At 39.3% G+C, this 19,906-nt stretch overlaps 1 protein-coding gene across 3 annotated transcripts in view; it reads right to left on the reverse strand.

The window, feature by feature from the left end:
- BCAT1 (branched chain amino acid transaminase 1) overlaps positions 1–19,906 on the reverse strand; it is a 90,948-nt gene that overhangs the window by 19,409 nt on the left and 51,633 nt on the right. For all 3 annotated transcript variants that reach the window (XM_059682395.1, XM_059682394.1, XM_059682396.1), the window contains exons 4-7: positions 17,822–17,932; positions 15,354–15,473; positions 6,532–6,695; positions 2,556–2,698 (exon numbers count right to left, since the gene is read on the reverse strand). In XM_059682395.1, coding sequence (XP_059538378.1) covers positions 2,556–2,698; positions 6,532–6,695; positions 15,354–15,473; positions 17,822–17,932 — 538 coding nt within the window. The remainder of the gene's footprint in view (positions 1–2,555; positions 2,699–6,531; positions 6,696–15,353; positions 15,474–17,821; positions 17,933–19,906) is intronic.

Genomic DNA, 19,906 nt, shown 5'->3' on the forward strand with positions numbered 1-19,906 from the left:
GGTTATTACTAAAAGAACTCTGCATATACCTGCTGTTGGTAACATTTGTAAAAAATCAAAATTTTGCTGATTTCCATTATTCTTTATATTTCCTTTTTCTTTTTCTAATCCTTACCCGAGGATATTTTTCCATTGATTTTTAGAGAGAGTGGAAGGAGGGGGAAAGACAGAGAGAAATATCAATGTGAGAAAGACTCATCAAATTGTTGCCTCATGCACGCACTCTGATCAGGGCCAGGGTGGAGCCTGCAACAAGGTACATGCCCTGGATCAGAATTGAACCTGGGACCCTTCAATCCTCGGGCTGATGCTCTATCCACTGAGCTAAACCAGCTAGGGCTCTTTATATTTTCTTAAAGGCACATGGTATAAATCAAAGTTACTATAGAGTTGCTTCAATGTCTTCTGGTTTTAGCCCAAAGGTTATTCCTGGCATTCTACTGCCTTTTCTCATAGTACTACCCAAACATTTATTCCATTTGCTTTCTCCTTACTTTAATTTATATTTAATCTGTTAAATGAACACCCTCAAACTGAAGGGGCACATTCACATTAAAACTGAAGTGATCTCAGGCAATCATAATCTGAATAATAACTCTTAAGGTCTTGTATATTTTGTAAGAGTCAGAAAACAAATTCACTCATTTCTCTTCTGACCTTTAAAAGCCATAGTGGAAATGGTCCATGACAATTGTTTGGATAAGGCTTAATTTTTCACCAGGCCTGTTTCTGGTTAAATCATGTAGCTCTGATTTAGACTGTGCTTAAATCCTGACATCTCCCATCCTTAAATGATGATGTAGACACTTCTGACTGATGTAACTGTTTTTGTTTGGAGTTGTGTGGGTTTTGGGGGAGATGATGGTAGGAGTGGACCAGTGGGAAGAATGAGTTGAATCAATCTCTTATCTCCTACGTGCAGAGTTCAACACTGGCTGTCATCTTTCAAGCACAGCGTATGATATATGTCATATGCAAAAACTCAAATTTAGAAATCACAAATATTCCAGTAAAATTTTTGTTTTTAAATAGTGCCAAGTACAAACAGCAGGGATGGAAGAATGAGCGTGAGCTGTATCTGCCTTTTCATGTGCCAAAGATTACCAATGGCCTATCCCAGGACCAGTGTCTGCACCACACCTACTATTCTACCTCTCACTGGAATGTAGGCTCAATTTTATTAGTCTCTGCAACTAATACTCAGATCAGTGTATAGCTCTTATGTATGCCACAAGTGACCAGTTTCCTCTATTTGTAGCCAAATGACAAAAGAGCTACTTTAAAATAAACATTTCACTTAAAATTTCAAGTAAAACCAATAGACTTTATAAATATCTGGAAACAATATTTTACATTTCTACACTCAGTACTATGAAATGAAAACCCTAAGTATGCAAACAAGCCTAAAAATGTCTCGAAGTTTTTTATGACTATTAAAATTCTAGTAGAAATAAATGCATACATCTGCACCCCCCATTCCCATTATTGGGCATTTAATTCAATACTACAGACATTGAACTTTAATGAACTCCTATGGTCTCTGCCAACTAAGAACAACAACAACAAAAGCAAGCTGCAGGGGGAGGAAGAGGGCAGAGAAAGGATAAATGGTTATAAAAAAAAACACTAAATTTAAAAAACTAAAGAGAAAAAGTAGCAAAGAGAAATAATGAGCATTCAGGATGTTAAAGGAAGTAAGGAAGTACTGATTTTTATAGTAGACATATATTGATAAACTTGAATGAACCAGGATTTAAGTACAATTACAAAATAGAACAATATGTTCTAAAATTACTATGTTCCAATTAAAGTGAGCTCCAGAGTAAACCTGGAAGGCTTCTGATATATTATCAAAATATGTATAAAGTGTGACAATTTTTGAAAGAATTATAGCAAGGGAGTATAGTAAATTTCATATCAATAAAATCAATAGGCTGTGTTTATTACTATAGCATTTTATACGTACTATATGGTGTATGACCATTGAACTGATCTGAGACCTAACTCCAGATGCAAGGGATTTCCGATAAGAAAAAATGTTAGAAATAAGGTATCAAATCTTCAAATTGTGGAGATTCAAATTCCTTAAGTTGACATCTTTTTTTTTTTTTTAATATATTTTATTGATTTTTTACAGAGAGGAAGGGAGAGGGATAGAGAGTTAGAAACATTGATGAGAGAGAAACATCGATCAGCTGCCTCCTGCACACCCCCCAGTGGGGATGTGTCTGCAACCAAGGTACATGCCCTTGACTGGAATCGAACCTGGGACCTTTCAGTCTGCAGGCCGACGTCCTGTCCACTGAGCCAAACCAGTCAGGCAAGTTGACATCTTAATAATACATACATATAAAGCCAAAAAATAAAACCTTTAGAAATTCTGCAAACTTGAACTCATGTCTATTGAACAGCAAAAGCACAGCATGTTGTTTAGACATTGGAATTGTGCTACTTGCTTCTTAATTCTAAGGTCCTAGTTCTTCTCTTTCCAATCCCACTGAAAATGATTGAAGGGGGGAAAAAAAAACCAAGGAGCTGAAATCTGAGTGGATTACCTCCATCTTCATTAATCCAGTAAAGGAAAAGATTCATAGTTCCAACTTCTGTTATCTGATTATCCTCTCCATGGAGCCACAGAACCTGCTGACACCCGTTCTCCACTGCTTCACATTGGGCAAAAAGGGAGGAGCCATAATTCCTTTAAGAAACAGGAAACATACTGATTATAAATATACACTTACCCCATCTTCCACACCAAAATACTAAAGTCTTTAATTCACATGTGGATATAATCAATGTATTATGTTCTTAATATGCACTATGTTCTCAACATGTTAACTTTCTAGGTAACAGCATAACATTCAATTAGAACCTAAATGATCTAATTGCACTCATCTGAGAGAAAGAACACACACAAAGCAAAATTGTGGAATTCCAACTTGAAAAGTAGAGATATGAGGACACAGATAAATAACCAAATTAATAACAGTTAAAAGTTATTAAATATTTTTTTTTCACTTTCCAAGCAATTTTACATGAATTATTTCATTTGAACCTCACACCAGTATTGAATTAGCCCCCAGGTTAATTTCCATTATTCAGATGAGAAACCGAGGCTTCTGTTTCTCCAACAGATCCACTGTTACCACCCTACTTACCTGAGCCAATCAATCCCTTTACTACTTAAGATGGCTTGAGTTGTTTTTTCAACATGCAACTGAAAGAATATTGACTCATGACTAAAATATTCTAGAATGCTATGAGAAATAGGCACTAGACTACATGGCTATAGCAATCTGGGCAATGATGACATTTACTCACATGGAGGTAATGTAAGAGTAATTAAAAGACCTTCAAACACAGATAATAAAATATAAATTATTGGTTAATCTAAAGACAATACAACCCTGGTATGTGAGGCTTTTATTTAATAAAAAGTCAGATGACCTTTATTCAGAATCGATGTTATACAGGCAATAACTGAGTTAAATTATGAATATGTTTAAATAATGAGTATTAACCCGACTTTAGGGGGCAGTCCGATAGAAAGGGCATGGGTTTGGGGCCAGCAGGCTAAGGGCAGCTCCTGCACTTCTACTATTTGGCTCTATGTGAACTTAACTGAGTTCACATTTTTGCCTCACCCAATTCATCTGGCAAATAAAAACTCTTGTTATATACTGCATAATGTTATGTAGAAAAAAATAAAATAACAATAAAAGCTAGGAAACAGGTTATAAAAGCCTCTTCCACGCTAATGAAATTCATTTAAAAAAATAACTATTATATGCCTAGCTGGGGCTCAGAGGTTGAGCATCAACCTATGGATCAGGAGGTCATGTGCCGGAGTCCATGCATTGTCTTCACTAGCTGAGTTTAGACAGAGACCCCCAAAAGCTAGTAACCTTTGAAGTCCTAACAAAGGTCAGGACTGTGCACCACCCAGTTAATCTAGGAACCACCCAGTTAATTTAGGTAATGGTAATTGAAGCATCATCCCCACCTTAGTTCACTTAATTCCTTAGATACTTGTGTAGATCCTTATTGATTATTGTTGATCGGATACTCTGTATATTCCTGGAAATTGTCTGCTGATCTGTGTGTCATTGAAACCTCCTTACCCTAAGGGCTACTCAAGATCAATAAAAGGTTGGAGCGGCCTGAGCATGGGTGGAAGTCCTTCGGGACTTGCCCGCCTGGTCCCCCAATATTGCAAAATTATCTCGTGTCATTTTTCTCTCATTTGCTGTGCGGCTCCTCTTTCAGATACCGAACCCTACTCCACGCAGAACATGGAGGGAGTCTTACACGACAGTCATGGTTCGATTCCTAGTCAGGGCACATTCTCAGGTTGCGGGTTTGATCCCCAGGAGGGCATGCAGGAGGCAGCCAATCAATGATTCTCTCTCATCATTGATGTTTCTATCTCTCCCCCTTCCTCTCTGAAATCAATAAAAATATATTTAAAAAATAAAATTATAAAAAAATAACTATTATAATTGACTTTTCTCTAGTTCACAGACACAGCTGTTGAGATTTTTTCCATATCTGACAACAGAGAAATGATTTATCTCATAAGAAAAATTCCCTTTACTCTATTAAAAAATGTACAAAATTTTCACAGTCTGAATATTTAGCTGTTTGAAGAAGTTTCTAAAAAACAAACATACACACACTTTTGAGAGTGTGGAAGAATTGAAACTATGATTCCTTAGCAACATCAAGCTGATTGGGCAGGAAAGAGAATTAAAGCTGAATGTTTCAGTGCATTGAAAGGAAAAGGGGTTTTATTTGTTTGGTTTGTTTACTCATCATATTCCATCAATGGGTGTGTTTTTTTCTCAAAATTCTCTCAGGCTTAAGCTATATTTTAATGTCCACAGGGTAAGTGATACTGTAGTAATTTATTTGGGTCATTCCCATATGCTGCTAATATTCAGAAGAGAAACACATTTCCTTGGAGGAAAGAGAAAAATGAAAAAAGGGGGGGGGGGACTGTCTACATGGAAATGTTTTAATATAACTTTAAATGGAATAAATATCTGAGAAAAGATATATTAAGTACACCTCTCCAAGAATAAATTCCATTGTATAAAATCCAAATGATTGCTCCTAAGATAGAGTCAAGGAGATGAACAAGAAAGCGCTTCACAATATCAACTATTGTCTGTTGAGAGACTTCTACCTGCAGACAGGGTACTAGGTACTTAATCCTCTACTAGAGATCAAGCCCGCAACCTGGATATGTGCCCTGACCTGAACTCGAACCGTGACCTCCTGATTCACAGGTCAATGCTCAACCACTGAGCCACACCAGCCAGACCCCATTATATCCCAATGTACCCATGTTATCATTTCCCTAGGCAGGTCGGCAAGATATACAGAAGATAAACGATTTTAAATTATCACCTCTTTATCAAGATTGTTGATTTACTGCAATGTGCACTCTAAGAGACATTTTAACAAAGTAATGCAGATGGTGTGCAGTGCACAGGAAGATGTCTGAACGAGTAAACGAGAAATCAGGAGAGTAAACTGAAGCAGTTTCAGCCTGGCTGGCCTAGGACACATTCAGGAAGAAGTGCTCTCAACCAGAAGAAAACAAAAGGGACTTCTGACTTTAAAAAACTGCACTAGGATTTCTCTATCCAGTGACAGAATGCAGTTGCTGAGACTATTAGCAGGGGTGACAGGTCATAGAATTTTATAACCTTTTGTGTGTGTGGGTGTAGAAATAGAGAAAGACTACCCTAGGGTCAAAGCCAGCTTCAGTGTCTCTCTCACATCCCAGCAGCACATCATTCGATTCTCCCAGGATTTCCTGACTCTGCATTTTGTACGAGGGCCCAGAAGACTGCCACTGAGCCACCTTCCAGGGCTGCTACTGCCCGGATATGTGACCACATCAGCACTTGGTTTTCATACAGGAAGAGCCCATGCTGGTTAACGCAGCTATTCTTGCTCACCCACAGGAGCATTCCCCATTCAGGGCCAAGTCCACCCTGACATTGTCTAACACTTCTCAAATGCTCTTTTCTTTCCAGCCAGCTACATATGGCCTCTGAGACTGGCCTGCCAGAGCCAAAGCAGGGCTGTCCTTCAGCCAGTTGGCAGCAGGTATGGCTACAATCTGTAGCAATGAAGACAGCACTTCAATGAAGCAGGCACCTTCCCCAGACAGGAGCCCTTGGAGCCATCGGAGGGCCTTGGCCCCAGCACCAGACACTCTTTAATGCCAGCCGACAGCCTGCAGCCAGAGGGCCAGCGTCCAAGGGCAGTTCATTCAAATCACTGATTTGATTCCTCTTTTAATTACTTATTTCAATTCATGGCTAAGCACAACATCCAATGTTTCTCCCAATAGAGGGCGACAGGTTATTACTTTAAACAACAAGTTCAATGAAAACTAAACCCAAAACAAAAACAAGCATTATGATTGGAATATTCATCTATGTACGGGTACCGAGGTGAAATGGCACTCAATGATCGTAAGGAACTCTTTCCTTTAGACAGAAACACAGATTTACTTACCCTCCCATCTTGCAGTCCCCAGTCCCACCTTTCCAGGCTCTTACAAACTTCGGATTGGCCCACAGGGACACGGGATTTAAGGTTTCCTTCGAAAAGTAAGATCCCACTGGGCTCAAGATCACAAAGATCATGGCTTTGGTAGGCTTCTTGACTCCAAGAGAAGGCTGCAATAAATTAAAAGTACACACAACTGTTCATTTAAAATGTACACACCAGCCTTAAAGTCTGCAATGGAGCTGTAACTATCTCCCAAAGGGACGAGCAAAGGACAGACGCTGTTACTTTTAATAGCGAGTGACACAAAGCCAATGGTCTTCTCAGAAGAAAACACAGAGAATGGAGTACATACGTTTCATTATGCTTTGCTTTCTGAGTTGTTTTGATTTTTAGAGGAAAAGCAAATATGTCCCTTTTTGGTTAGTAGGGTTTTTAGTGAAATATATATATATTTAAATATTATATTGTTTTCTTACAGAGAGGAAGGGAGAGGGATAGAGAGTTAGAAACATCGATGAGAGAGAAACATCGATCAGTTGCCTCCTGCACACCCCTTACTGGGGATGTGCCCACAACCAAGGTACATGCCCTTGACTGAAATCGAACCCAGGACCCTTGAGTCTGCAGGCCAACGCTCCATCCACTGAGCCAAACCGGTCAGGGCAGTGAAGTATATTTTTAACAACTAGCTATATAACACCCTTCAATGTTGCATTGATTGGAAATGAAAAAAGGGAAGAACCCAGACATGATTTTAGTCTTTGGGGGTGAGAAATACTTGCTTCTTCTTTTATTTTGTTTGTTAATCCTCACCAGAGGATGTTTTTCCATTGATTTTGTTTTTAGAGAGAGTGGAGGGAGAGGGAGAGACAGAGAGAGAAACATCGATCAGGGCTGGGGATTGAGCCTGCAACCGAGGTACGTGCCCTTGACTGGAATCAAACCTGGGACCCTTCAGTCCACAGGCCGACGTTCTGTCCAATGAGCCAAACCAGCTAGGGCTAATATTTGGTTCTTTAACCTCCCCTTCTGTTTTCATAGACATGCCAGGGGCTCCAGCAGCAGGTAGATGTAGGAAACGGTGCATTACCAGGCCTCACTGTGACAGGTACAGACAGCAAGTGTGTAGCAACGCTAGAGGCAAACACCAGACAAGGTAAATCTAAAAGGCAGAGGATGACAAAGACAGAGATGGCCTTCCCACCAACATTCACCAAAGCCAACAGTGCAAAATCATACGTATTCCTTCAGCACAATGGCAGTTACAAGCAATTAGTGTCAGTTGTTTATTAAGGAGAAAAATTGAGAGGCTGGAAGTTTTGAAGGCTACCTATCATTCAGGCAGCAGAGGTCACAGGGCCATTCTATGCCACTCAGGAACTAAGAAAACAAGTCAGGACTCTAGAGTGTCTGGGATATAAAATGCTTGTGCTGAGTCTTCACTAGAAACTGGTTGGCTGGAAGGGGGTAGAAATCTACCAGGGGAAAAATGAGAGGAATTACAGTGGATTCTGTGGCTTTTGTCTTGTTTGATGAAACAAGTTGAAAGTGGATCTGATGATACACTTTTTTTCTGAATTTTAATTATATTTCCCACTCCCCTACCTAGGCCTTGTTCCCCCTACTTATGCACACATCACCAAGAATCAAGTAGGTAGCCCTGGCCAGATAGCTCAGTTGGTTGGAGCATTGCAACCAAAAGGTTGCAGGTGTTTTGTTTTGTTTTTCATATATTTTTATTGATTTTAGAGAGAGAAGGGGAGAGGGATAGAGAGATAGCAACATTGCTGAGAAACATCCAGCAGCTGTCTCCTGCACGCCCCCTACTGGAGATTGAGCCTGCAACCCAGGCATGTGCTCTGACCAAGAACTGAACTTGTGATCTCTTGGTTCATGGGTCCATGATCAACCACTGAGCACACCAGCTGGGCAAAAGGTTGCAGGTTTGATCCCCAGTCAGGGCACATACAGGAGGCAACTGATCAGGTTCTCACATGGATGTCTCTCTCTCTCTCTCTCTCTCTCTCTCTCTCTCTCTCTCTTTCTCTCCCTTCCTCTCTCCAAAATCAATAAAAACATATCCTTGGGTGAGTATTATTTTTTAAAAAAGAAGAATCGAGTAAGCGAAATATTCATGAGCATAAAAAAATGTGTCTGTATCTGGTCACACTGATGCCATCTGAAAGGCATGTCCCCTTGAGGAAAAGGGAAGATGATTCTATTCACATCCCATGTAAACATGAGGACCAAGCTGAGTGGCCACAGAGGAGATGACACTATGATGGTAACCAAGTAAAAGAAATTAGTCAATAAATAACAGATTTTTGGTTTTTGCTCATTCGTGTTCGTTCTTTAACAGAGGCTGAACAGAGCTCCCCCACCAATACAGAGCGAAGAGCCTTAAAGCTTCATTTGCCTTTTTTTGTTTCATTGTTTGGGAGAGAACACCTCAGAAGACAGGCATCTGCCTTTCTTCCCAGCTTGGATAAAAACTGACTATCTTATCTCTACATTTTTACTTACCTATCACTTTAAGAACAGTAATCCCTTCCTAGTACAGGAGCTTTGAAGCTTACTATTTTAAATATTTATGAAGCCTCATCTTGAGAAATTAAGAGATGCCTCTGAACACAATTTAGAAGTACAATAGGCGAGACACAGTCTCTGTGATTTATCCAGCTTCTAAGTTTCTGAATAAAATAGCTTTATTTGTGGATAAGCATGTTATTAGATATCACATGAATTCCTGCGCGTTCTTCACTCTGAACTCATGCATTTTTTGCAACCTGCATTATTACTAAAAAAGTAACAAAAACTCATCATCATGAAAAATTTTTTCCAAGATAAATTTCATCTTATTCATTTCCTTCTCCCAATGCTAACCAACAGGCAAAGTTCATATATTCCACTAGGTGGTAGTAAAGAGCACTGATGGGAAATGGGGTAAACCCACTTGTGGGGGAAAATATCCCAGTAAATCTTTAAGTGATACTTCTATTCTTAGCAAGCAAGTAGATTATAGACTAGAACTTCTCAATGCAGAGAGAAAATGTGTTTATGTGTACTGACATTTTATTTTCTGAAATTTAGGGAAGGTCAACTGATGTTTTACAAGTACAACTGAGCTGCCTTCATCCTTAAATGATAACTCATCTTGACTGTCTTTCTAAGAAAAGAACTCTGTGGCTTTACTGAAAAAGGTCACAGTGCTTCGAGAGTGGAAATAAATAAAATGTAACTTCATTAGGAAGGGAGCTTGCTGGTTTGGTTTCTAGCCTCAGGAACCATTCTTTGTCTTAATTCTCCCTTTTATCCTCAAAGGCAATTTAAATTCTGTGCAACGGCTACAGCTAAGAGCAGTTTGTTATATAATATAAGTCAAACAGTATAAACATAATTTCATAATGACAAGGTCAGGCTTCTGATCAAATAAAGCACAAGCCATAAAAATAGAGAGAAGTAATGAAAGACAAAACAGCTGATAAGTTGTGTTTATCAGTTTCAATGTCTCATTTCCTTATGAGGACTTTGATTTTTTCATTCTTCTCTACTAGTTTCTTTTGATTATTTTCACACATAATTAATTGAAGAGAGCATTTTAAAAAACACCCCATCGTCTGGTTGGTGTGTCTCAGTGGTTGAGCGTTGACCCATGAACCAGGAGATACAGGTTCGATTTCCAGTCAGGGCACATGCCCGGGTTGTGAGTTCTATACCCAGTAGGGGGCATACAGGAGGCAGCCAATCGATGATGCTCTCTCATCATTGGTGTTTGTATCCCTCTCTCTCTCTCTCTCTCTTCCCTCCTCTCTCTGACATCAATCAGAACATATTTTAAAAAATTTTTAAAAACACCCCATGGAAAATGAGGAATGTAAATCTCAGATACATAACTTCTCAAGGGACCACAATGAACTTGAAATTGAAATTCTGATGTGTTCAAAACAAGAAAGACTTTTCTTACTTTATATTATACCTCACAAATACATATACAAGGGTATTAAATACATATATGGTTTGCACAGAATAATAAGGCACTTGGGAGTGATGAAAAATAAAGAGACCTGTCACAGTGAAAATTACCACTCTGTCCCAGTCAGTCAGAAAATCAGCTTATAAAAAGGCAGGATTTCAGAGATACTCTGAACCACAGCAGAAAGAGCTTAGTGAGCTGAGGAAAGCAATAATAGTCACGCGTTTTGGCCCGGAGGACAGAAAAGCACAGTGGCAGTGAGGCTTGAGAATAATTCTGTCTAGGCAAGGCACAAAGGACAGAGAAGAAACAGGATAATTGGGAATAACAAACATTTTTTCAGAAAGAGCAGCATGACTTTTTTTTTTATCCAAAGAACAACCTGTCTTTGTTTTTGTTTTTTCAATTTTGCCAGTCCTTTTAAAAGATGAGCAAAGAAAACAGTAAAGAATATTGGACTCCAGGGTGGTCCGTGCAGGGCCTTGAGAGTGTATCACAAAAGGGAGGGATAACAAATCCACCCACGCAGTGTTTTTGTAAAGAAAACTATTTGGTTTGGTGAAAGGTTTTTTTAAAAAATCCTCAGTAATTATACAGCACTTTTTTGTTCCTAAGACATTTCACAGTCATTATCTCCTCTAAGCCAACAATCCAGGAAGTTAAGGGTTATAGTATGACTGTTTTTAAATTGGAGAAACTGAGGCTCAAAACAAATGATTTCCCCAAGGTTTCAGAGTTATTAAACTCTAGATCCTCTCCTGTTAGTTCAGAGCTCTTTTTACAATGTAAGCGTTTAAGGGGGAGAAATCAGTGGGGTACCTAAGATTTCCTAACCTGAAGAGTTCAACCCGGGGCTCGCTTCCCTGCACCCCCAGCCTTCACCATAGCACTCACACTCTAAGCATCTTAAGCTTCAACCACAGGGAACCCTTTTCCCTTTGGATTCCTCCTTACCTTCCTACCTCTGAATGTTTTCCTGTCCTACCCCCTTTACCTGGAATACTCTCCTTCCATCCTCTCCCCATTATGAAGTGAAATGTATCCGCCCCCAATCTGTATGTTGCTGCTCTTACCACCAACCCACTGTACTAGGAGATAAAGCCTTTAAGAAGGTAATGAAGGTTAAATGAGGTCAAAAGAGTGGAGCCCTCATCCAATAGGGCTGGGATCTCTCTTTAAAAGAAGAGACACAGGATGATGAGCCTCAGCTCCCTGCCCACCCGCCCCCTTTTCTTCTCCTCACACACAGAAGGCCCTGTAAGGACACAGTGAGAAGGTGGACATCTGCAGGGAGGCCTCACCAGACACCATCCCTGTTGGCACTTTGATCTTGGACTTCCAGACTCCAGAATTATAAGAAAATAAATTCTGGTGTTTAAGATACCCAGTATTTAAGATACGTGGTATTCAGTCGTGGCAGCCAGAGCAGACTAAGACATCACCTCTCTTTCCTAAGTAATACAAACACTTCCATCTCCATTTAAGTGTTGTTGAAACATTACTTCAGGAAATGAGACCTCTAGACAAGGTTAAGTACTCGTGTTATGTGCTGTGACAGCATCCTGCACTTCCTTAGGTTTAGATAAAATGCCTATCACACTTTCTTACAACCGTTTAATGTTCTGCCTCTTGCTAATCGGTACACTTCATACAGTGCCAGACCATCTTTGTCCCCTATACATAGCATCGCACATTGTTATATCAAGTTAACTAAATATTTTCCAAAGGACTGTACATTTAATAAGATATCATTTATAGAAAAGGGCTATAAAAGGAACCTAGGTGACTATTTACCATACTTGAATTTTTTTGTTGTTGTTGTTTTTAATTTCATACAAAACCTAATATACTACAATGACACCTGAGAAAAAATGATCCTTTGTCTCTTGCCTGGTTTCCTTTAGTGAACCTCTAGACTAACAGATGATTAATAAGTAGACTTTGAAAGAATAGCAGGGGAAGCTAAAGTCCCGACTCTCCCAAGACTTGTTCTAAGCTGGGTAAGGAACAGGGCTGAATTTCTCAGTCTGTTCAAAGAGAAAGACAGTATAAATTTAACTGAGCACTCAACTCTCTTTTAGTTTTTAAATAAGAATGATCTTAAAATTTATTTTTACAAAAGCATACATTTTAAAGGAAACTAGAGATAAGGTGAAATAGACAAAAAGAATGTCTAACTTTCTTACCTAACATGTGAAGGCAGTGATGCCTGCTCATAGGTTCAGGATAAAGATTCCATTAAATAATCTGTGGAAAGCACCCAGGCCTGACCTTTTTCTAATTATTTAAGAAAGAGCAATTGTTATTTTTGTTTTTATAAATAATTGTTGATAATAGTAACAATGGTGAGTACATCCAACGTGTGCCAATACACAGGGCATTAAGATGACTGCCGATGTGACCACAGAACTAAATTCCGCACTTAATATTGGAACTGTGGAGAATAAGTATTGGGGAAAAAGACAAGAACTCTAATACAGATGACCTGGGAAATACAGGTTGGAAAATTTGAAATCAATAGAAATGTTAGCCTGAGTAGTTACACAAGTCCTCAAGACTACTCGAGGGGGAAGCACTCAGGAAGAGCCAGAATGAGTCAGCCTCAGGAAACCATGCTTCACTTCCCTTTCTGAAGGGACTTCAGATCGGGGCCAGAACTTCAGCCTGCTGCCCATTTGTTAAAAAGTTGTATTGTAATGTGCGCATTCATTCACGAGTTGCCTGCTGCTGTGTTTGTGATACAAAGGCAGAGTTGAGAGTTGAGCGGCTACCTAGCCCTTCACAGACAAGTTTGCCAGCCCCTTCTCTAGATGATAGGAAATTCCTTGTACCATCACTGAGCCTCAAAACCAGAATCTCCTCACAGACCTAGCCTCAGCACTCAGACCGACTTTGTGATTCCATCCAGCTTGGTTCCGTGGGCTGGGCCAACCACAGCACTGAGCCTGAGATAGAGACAGATAAGACCACCACGGGGAGCTGACAACTACAATTAATAGACAAGACTCACTCCAGGCAACCATGTGAGGAAGAGGATCCTGAATGGGCTGCTGAAGGGGAAGGATGTTACACTCCAGGGAAGAGCCTTCAATAATTCCCTGGGTTGTATATTTTGAAACTGTTCGTTGCTATATTACATGAAGTAACAGGGAAATGGAATCCCAGTAAGGGAACTGGGGCAAAGTGTGGTAGATGCCCAGCATGGAATACTGTGCAACAGTGTAAAGTAATGGACTGGAAATAGAGTAAACTGGATAGAAAGGAAAAACAGTGCTGAGGGAAAAAGTTAAGAAACACAGTGAGACCTACAGGACAAAATCCTTTATATAAGCTAACATTTCAGACATACAAAGGAATAAGAGATACTTAAAAAACACATACAAACCAAAAGAATATTCACTCAATACATGAGAATAATTTCCAATGAGGGAGGAGGAGAGGAGTGGGAAATGAAGACTAAGGGGAATAAAACAACAAGAGGGACTTCATACGACCTGTGACCACAAGTGCCATGAACTGAGGGGTGTAATTAGTAACCAGGTGCACCATGACTCCAAAAAATAAAATTAAAGATAATAACAATCATCCCCTGTGATAAAGTTGAAATGGACAGGAAAAGACTCAAGAGGGTTTCCATTGGTAGGAGTGGGCTGATAATAAGCAGATTATCACAGGCTTTAATCAATGTAAATAAGCTGATCTCTAAAACAGACTCAAGGTCCGAAGATTCTAGAATAGGGCTGTTAATATGAAACTTGTTAATAGTTATGCAAATGACAATTTAATGTTGTTTATAAGCACTCAGACAAATATATATCTCAAATAAGGTTACAGTAGAATACATTAAGTGTGAGCAAAACCCCAGTTAATGATTACAAATTGCTGCTTGTAACACCTAGTTTGCCAATCTATTCAGCTTCTTTAGTGCAATAAAGGCTAATTGTGAAAAGATAAGATATAAATAAACAAAGGCTGTGAATAAACATAATTCTTTCCATGGAACTGTTCTGATTAAATTATATGCGAAATGATTTTACAAAGTGATAAAAGGAAAAGAAAGGCATGTCTATAAAATGTTGTCCCTACCATCAGACTCAACCCCTCTAATGACACTTATTCTCAGCCCTGATTATTATTAAGTACTGTCTCCCTCCACCACCTCTCTAATGGAAAGAGTGATGAAATCCGACTGATTGAAAAAGTGGAAGGCTAGGAGCACAGATCACTGTAAGGCCCTGTAAGGACATAGTGCGCGTCATAGCGACCGGTCATTCCCGGTCGTTCTGCTGTTAGGATCAATGTGCATATTACCCTTTTATTATATAGGATTCCTACTCACTGGTTATAGGGGAAGAGGGCCCTTTACTCCCACTCCTTACCCAAAGAGCAATCCTAAGACATCAGGAAAATGAAAATAAAAAGTAGCAGCTCTCTTTCCTTTAAATTTCAAAATCATTTCTAGTTCTAGACCTGAAGAAGTACACCAGGAGCAGAGGCACTACACTGGTAAACTGAGGAAATAATGATTAGTCTGGATTAGAGGAAGGCAAACAACTTCATTCCTTGCTCATTCCTTTACTCATTTACATTCACATTCATGGCTACTTTTGTGCTATAATGGACGAGTTGAGTAGTTGTGATGGAAACTAGATGGCCCACAAAGCCTAAACTATTTACTCTCTGGCCCTTTAAAGAAAATGTTTGCTGACACTTGGTCTTGATTATCAAAAGAAAGGAATCATTAGTGATGTTACTGGGAACTATTTCACACCCCACACTAGAAGTTTCACACAAGAATAAACAATGGTAACTTCCACACCAAAGTATCCCCAAACAGGGAGTCAGTTGGTACCTCAGTTCCAATGAGTGTAGGACGGATATATAGACTAGCAGATGTTGAATAGGGAACCCATTCTTGATCCAATTTCACAAGCTGTAGAATACACTCCATAAGCTCTTCTTTGTCAAATCCCTGAAGAAATGAAAAACATGATGAATAATGGAATTTTCTTCATTTGTAGCAATATAATAGAATCCTCAAGAAAGCTTTAGACTGTTAAAAAAGTAATAAAACCAAATAAAAAATTTTCAGTGGTATTTCCTCCCCAATTGTGATAGGGCAATGTACTATCCATATGGAGAAAATATAAAATTGGATCCCTACCTCTTACCACACCCCAAATATCAACTATAATTTGGTCATATACTTAGATGTGTAAAACATAAAACTTTTATTTTTTTAAAAAAATACAAAATTTGGTGTCACCTTAAGGTAGAAAAGAATTCCTAAATAAGAGACATAAAGCACAAATCATAAAGAAAAATAGTGAATACAATTTGACTATTTAAAACATAAGGACTTCTATTCTTCAAAAGATGTAAGAAGCAGGAACTGGGTGAAGTTATTTGTAACATAACCAACAAAGATCATACTGGAATATGTTACAATATTCTGAAAATTAGTAAGAAAAATACAGATTACCCAGTAGAAAAATGGACAAAAGCTAAGATGCAGTTTATTTCTAAGGAGGAACAGATTCTCATATACTAAATGAGTGACAATCAATAATAATAAAAGGGTAATATGCTAATTAGACCGGACGTCCGTCCTTCTGGAGCAAAGCCAGGGCCGGAGCGAAGCCACCTGGGTCCCAGGTGCTTCCTGGCAGCAGGGGGAAGGAAGGCCTACTCTTGCACGAATTTTTCATGCATCGGGCCTCTAGTTTGTAAAATAAGTAGTTTCTACTCACTTGGAAGGATAGAGAAACATACTTTCAGAAATGTGGTAGGTTATCCAAGGTAGAAATAAGTCAGAAATACATATCTGAATAGAGCTCATAACATCAGGATTTGGCTATTTAAATACTAATTTTTAACAGCAGTTACAGTGTAATAATATTACAGAAGTTAGGATTGCCAATCATATGGGGCATAAAACCCCCCTGTAACATCTGCCTGGGTCTCTGGTACTGCTGTGTAGACATAATGTTTAGTGGAAAGGGAACCTGACTAGGACTTTAAAAACGTGCACCCACTTTCTTACCCTTCATGCTGTGTGACTTTAGGCAAGTCATTTAACTGCTCTAGGCTTGAGTGTTCCTCTCTGTACGAAGGTGCTACTAAAATTTACAATACATACACCTTCTTGACAGTGGCTTACTGTTAGGATTAACCAGATGAAGAATGTAAAACCACATAAGAGTTTGTAGCATAGTTGCTATCCAATAAATATTACTGCCCTTTCCTTCTGTCCCCACTTTAATGTTTTCGCCAGTGATCTGTCTGTAATGGAAGAATGAAACTAGGATCAAGTCCAAAGAACTTACCTTCATTTCCCTTCTGCTATCATATTATGGCCTTAGAAGGAAGCATGGGTCACAAAAACAGAAAGAAGGAAGAGCCTAGCTCCATGGTCAGCAAACTGCGGCTCGCGAGCCACATGCGGCTTTTTGGGCCCTTGAGTGTGGCTCTTCCACAAAATACCACGTGCGGGCATACATACAGAGCGATTGAAATTTCATGGCCCATGCGCAGAAGTCGGTTTTCGGCCTGGGCGAGTCTATTTTGAAGAAGTACTGTTGATATTTGGCTCTGTTGACTAATAAGTTTGACAACCACTAGTAATAAGGAGTAGTTACTTGGATTTAGCCATTCTGGGGTTCTTTTATGCACAGCTTGGGCTAGGTTTCTGGAGGCTAAGTCCTCAGAATATAGAAATGGCAGCTGGTCACATCTCAGGGAATGAAAGTAATCAACATCATTTCCACCTACATGTAAAGTTTAGCTTCTAAATCTAACCCACCTTATAATGAATTCTGCTCCATAACAAAGTCATAGCCAGGATCCAATGGCCATGAAAAACCAGTTTGATATCATGGTGCATCTTTTTAAAACAAAACTTGGGGTAAAATATCCAAATAATGACTTAAATAACTGTATACTTGCTAGTGTCTAAAGCAATTAGGCAAAATATCCCCCAAATACCTGTGTGGCACACCATGTTTTCCTTTTTTCAATGTTATAATTTCATACAGACTTTAAATTTTATTTACTTTTGTTTGAGGCATGTTTTTATTCCTTATCCTTTTATGTCCCACATACACATTAATCCCCCACAGACACTCTAAGAAATAGATTGAGGAATTGCCAAATGGTACTGGTTGCTTCCTTACATTTTTACCTCACTAATTTACAAAGTAAATCAGATATAACTTCAGTGTTCATGTGGTTTGTACTGAATATATAAGTATTCCAAAGTTATTTCTTTGGTGGTAAACTTACGTCAAGAAAAACACAAAAGAAATCCCTAAATTTACCTACCGGCAAAGTTGCCCTCAGAGCAGATCGGTGCATTCTATCCATGTTGAGGTTTGGCCGGAAGAGTCGAATTTTATTATCGACATCTCGAAATGCCTTCATTCCTTCAAATAACTGAAGATGAAAGAGAGATAAGTCTTAGAGGTTCAGTAAATGAAAACAATCCTTGTGTTCAAAGGAATGATTTGTCTGTGGGTGATCATCTCCTTCATCCTGTAAAGGTGTTAACCCCCACCTCACCCAGAGACCCCTAAATCTAAAAATGCAAACAACTGACAGATTGAAAGCAGTAATCCCAATAGAAAGAAGTCATTTTATTACCAATATCTGGTGGGGATGCAGTCATCCTGTGCTTAGATAGAGCCATATTGCTGATATATATATGAGGATTAAACGAAAACCATCCCCAATCGCACAACATGGACCAACTGCCTAGACAACAGAGGCAGAAACTCAAAATACCCAGGTATCTTTTCATTGAATCTGGCTCATTCAGACTCTGGATAGTAGATAATCTAGATATGACCAGAGCGGGTTAAGTTCCAAGAACCATAAAACCAAGCAGGTCAATACCATACTATGTCGGGGCTATGTCACCTCCCTAAATGTGCTGCCCCAGACAAATTACTATGCAGAGATGTGAAAAGACTGAGAAGCAGGTATGTACTGGCAAATACAAAAGAAAGGGGAAAATCAGTCATGTTAGTGGAAAATTTTAACACAGATTCTCTAAGTAACCAGCAGAAAAACACAGATTCTCTAAGTAACCAGCGAAAATTTTAACACAGATTCTCTAAGTAACCAGCAGAAAAACAGGCTAAACTCAATAAAGGTATGAAAGACTTGAAAAAGAACAACAAACTAACCCACTGGACAAAGCCCAGCCCACACCACCTGCACAATGCATGGTGTTTTCACATGTTCTCCACCAGAAGATAAGCCAAAAATCAATGCTAGAAATATAACTAGAAAATGTCCATAGTTTGGAAAAGAAGAAGCCCATTACAAAATAAAGCATGAGTCAAAGAAGAAAAATAGTGGAAATGAGAAAATACGTTGAACTGAATGGTAACGAAAAGTAGGGCTATTAAGAGGCTCCTAGCCTTAAAGCTTACATGAGAAAAGAGAAGAAATATAAATCATGTAGCACAATTAAAAAGCACAAAATTCAATGTTGCCAGGGCAAATATAGGAGTAATTTATTAAATATAATCAGAGTAAAGTTTCAGTTAAAAGATAAGGCTATCAAATTGGACTCACTAAAAAACAACTGAAACAAAAAGATATAGAAAGCAATATATTATACAAATACTTTGTAAAATAGAGCTAGCAGGTGCAAATAGTAGATAAATAAGCCTTAGATATTTAATGTACAGCATAGTGATCATAAATAATATTGTACTATAAACTGCAAATGGCTAAAAAACTGGGTCTTAACTATTCCAACCACAACAAAGAAATGATAATTATGTGACATGATAGAGATATTAACTAAGGCTACAGTGGCAATTGTACTGCAATATACACAATGCACACCTTAAGCTTATAGAATGTTATATGTCAACTAGGGGCCCGGTGCACGAAATTCGTGCACTGGGTGTGTGTGGAGGGGGAGTGTCCCTCAGCCCAGCCTGCCCCCTCTCACATACTGGGAGCTCTCGGGCGTTGACCCCCATCACCCTCCAATCTCAGGATCGGCCCCTTGCCCAGGCCTGACGCCTCTGGCCTAGGCGTCCGGCCCGGGCAGCGGGGACCTGCAGTGGCAGCGGCCCCACGATCGTGGGCTTCGCTTTAGGCCCAGGCAAGGGACCCCTAGCTCCTGGGACTACCAGCTTCGACCGTGCCCAGCTCCCCCCTGGGTTTCCGATCACTGTCAGTGGCAGGGGGCTTCTTCCTGCTTTCCCTTTCACCTCCCTGCATTGTGCCTACATATGCAAATTAACCGCCATCTTGTTGGCAGTTAACTGCCAATCTTAGTTGGCAGTTAATTTGCATATAGCCCTGATTAGCCAATGAAAAGGGTAGCTCGTACGCCAATTACCATTTTTCTCTTTTATTAGTGTTGATTATATGTTTTTTTAAAAAACT

The sequence above is a fragment of the Myotis daubentonii genome, chromosome 2 (assembly GCF_963259705.1).
Source record: "Myotis daubentonii chromosome 2, mMyoDau2.1, whole genome shotgun sequence".
Lineage (NCBI taxonomy): Eukaryota > Metazoa > Chordata > Mammalia > Chiroptera > Vespertilionidae > Myotis > Myotis daubentonii.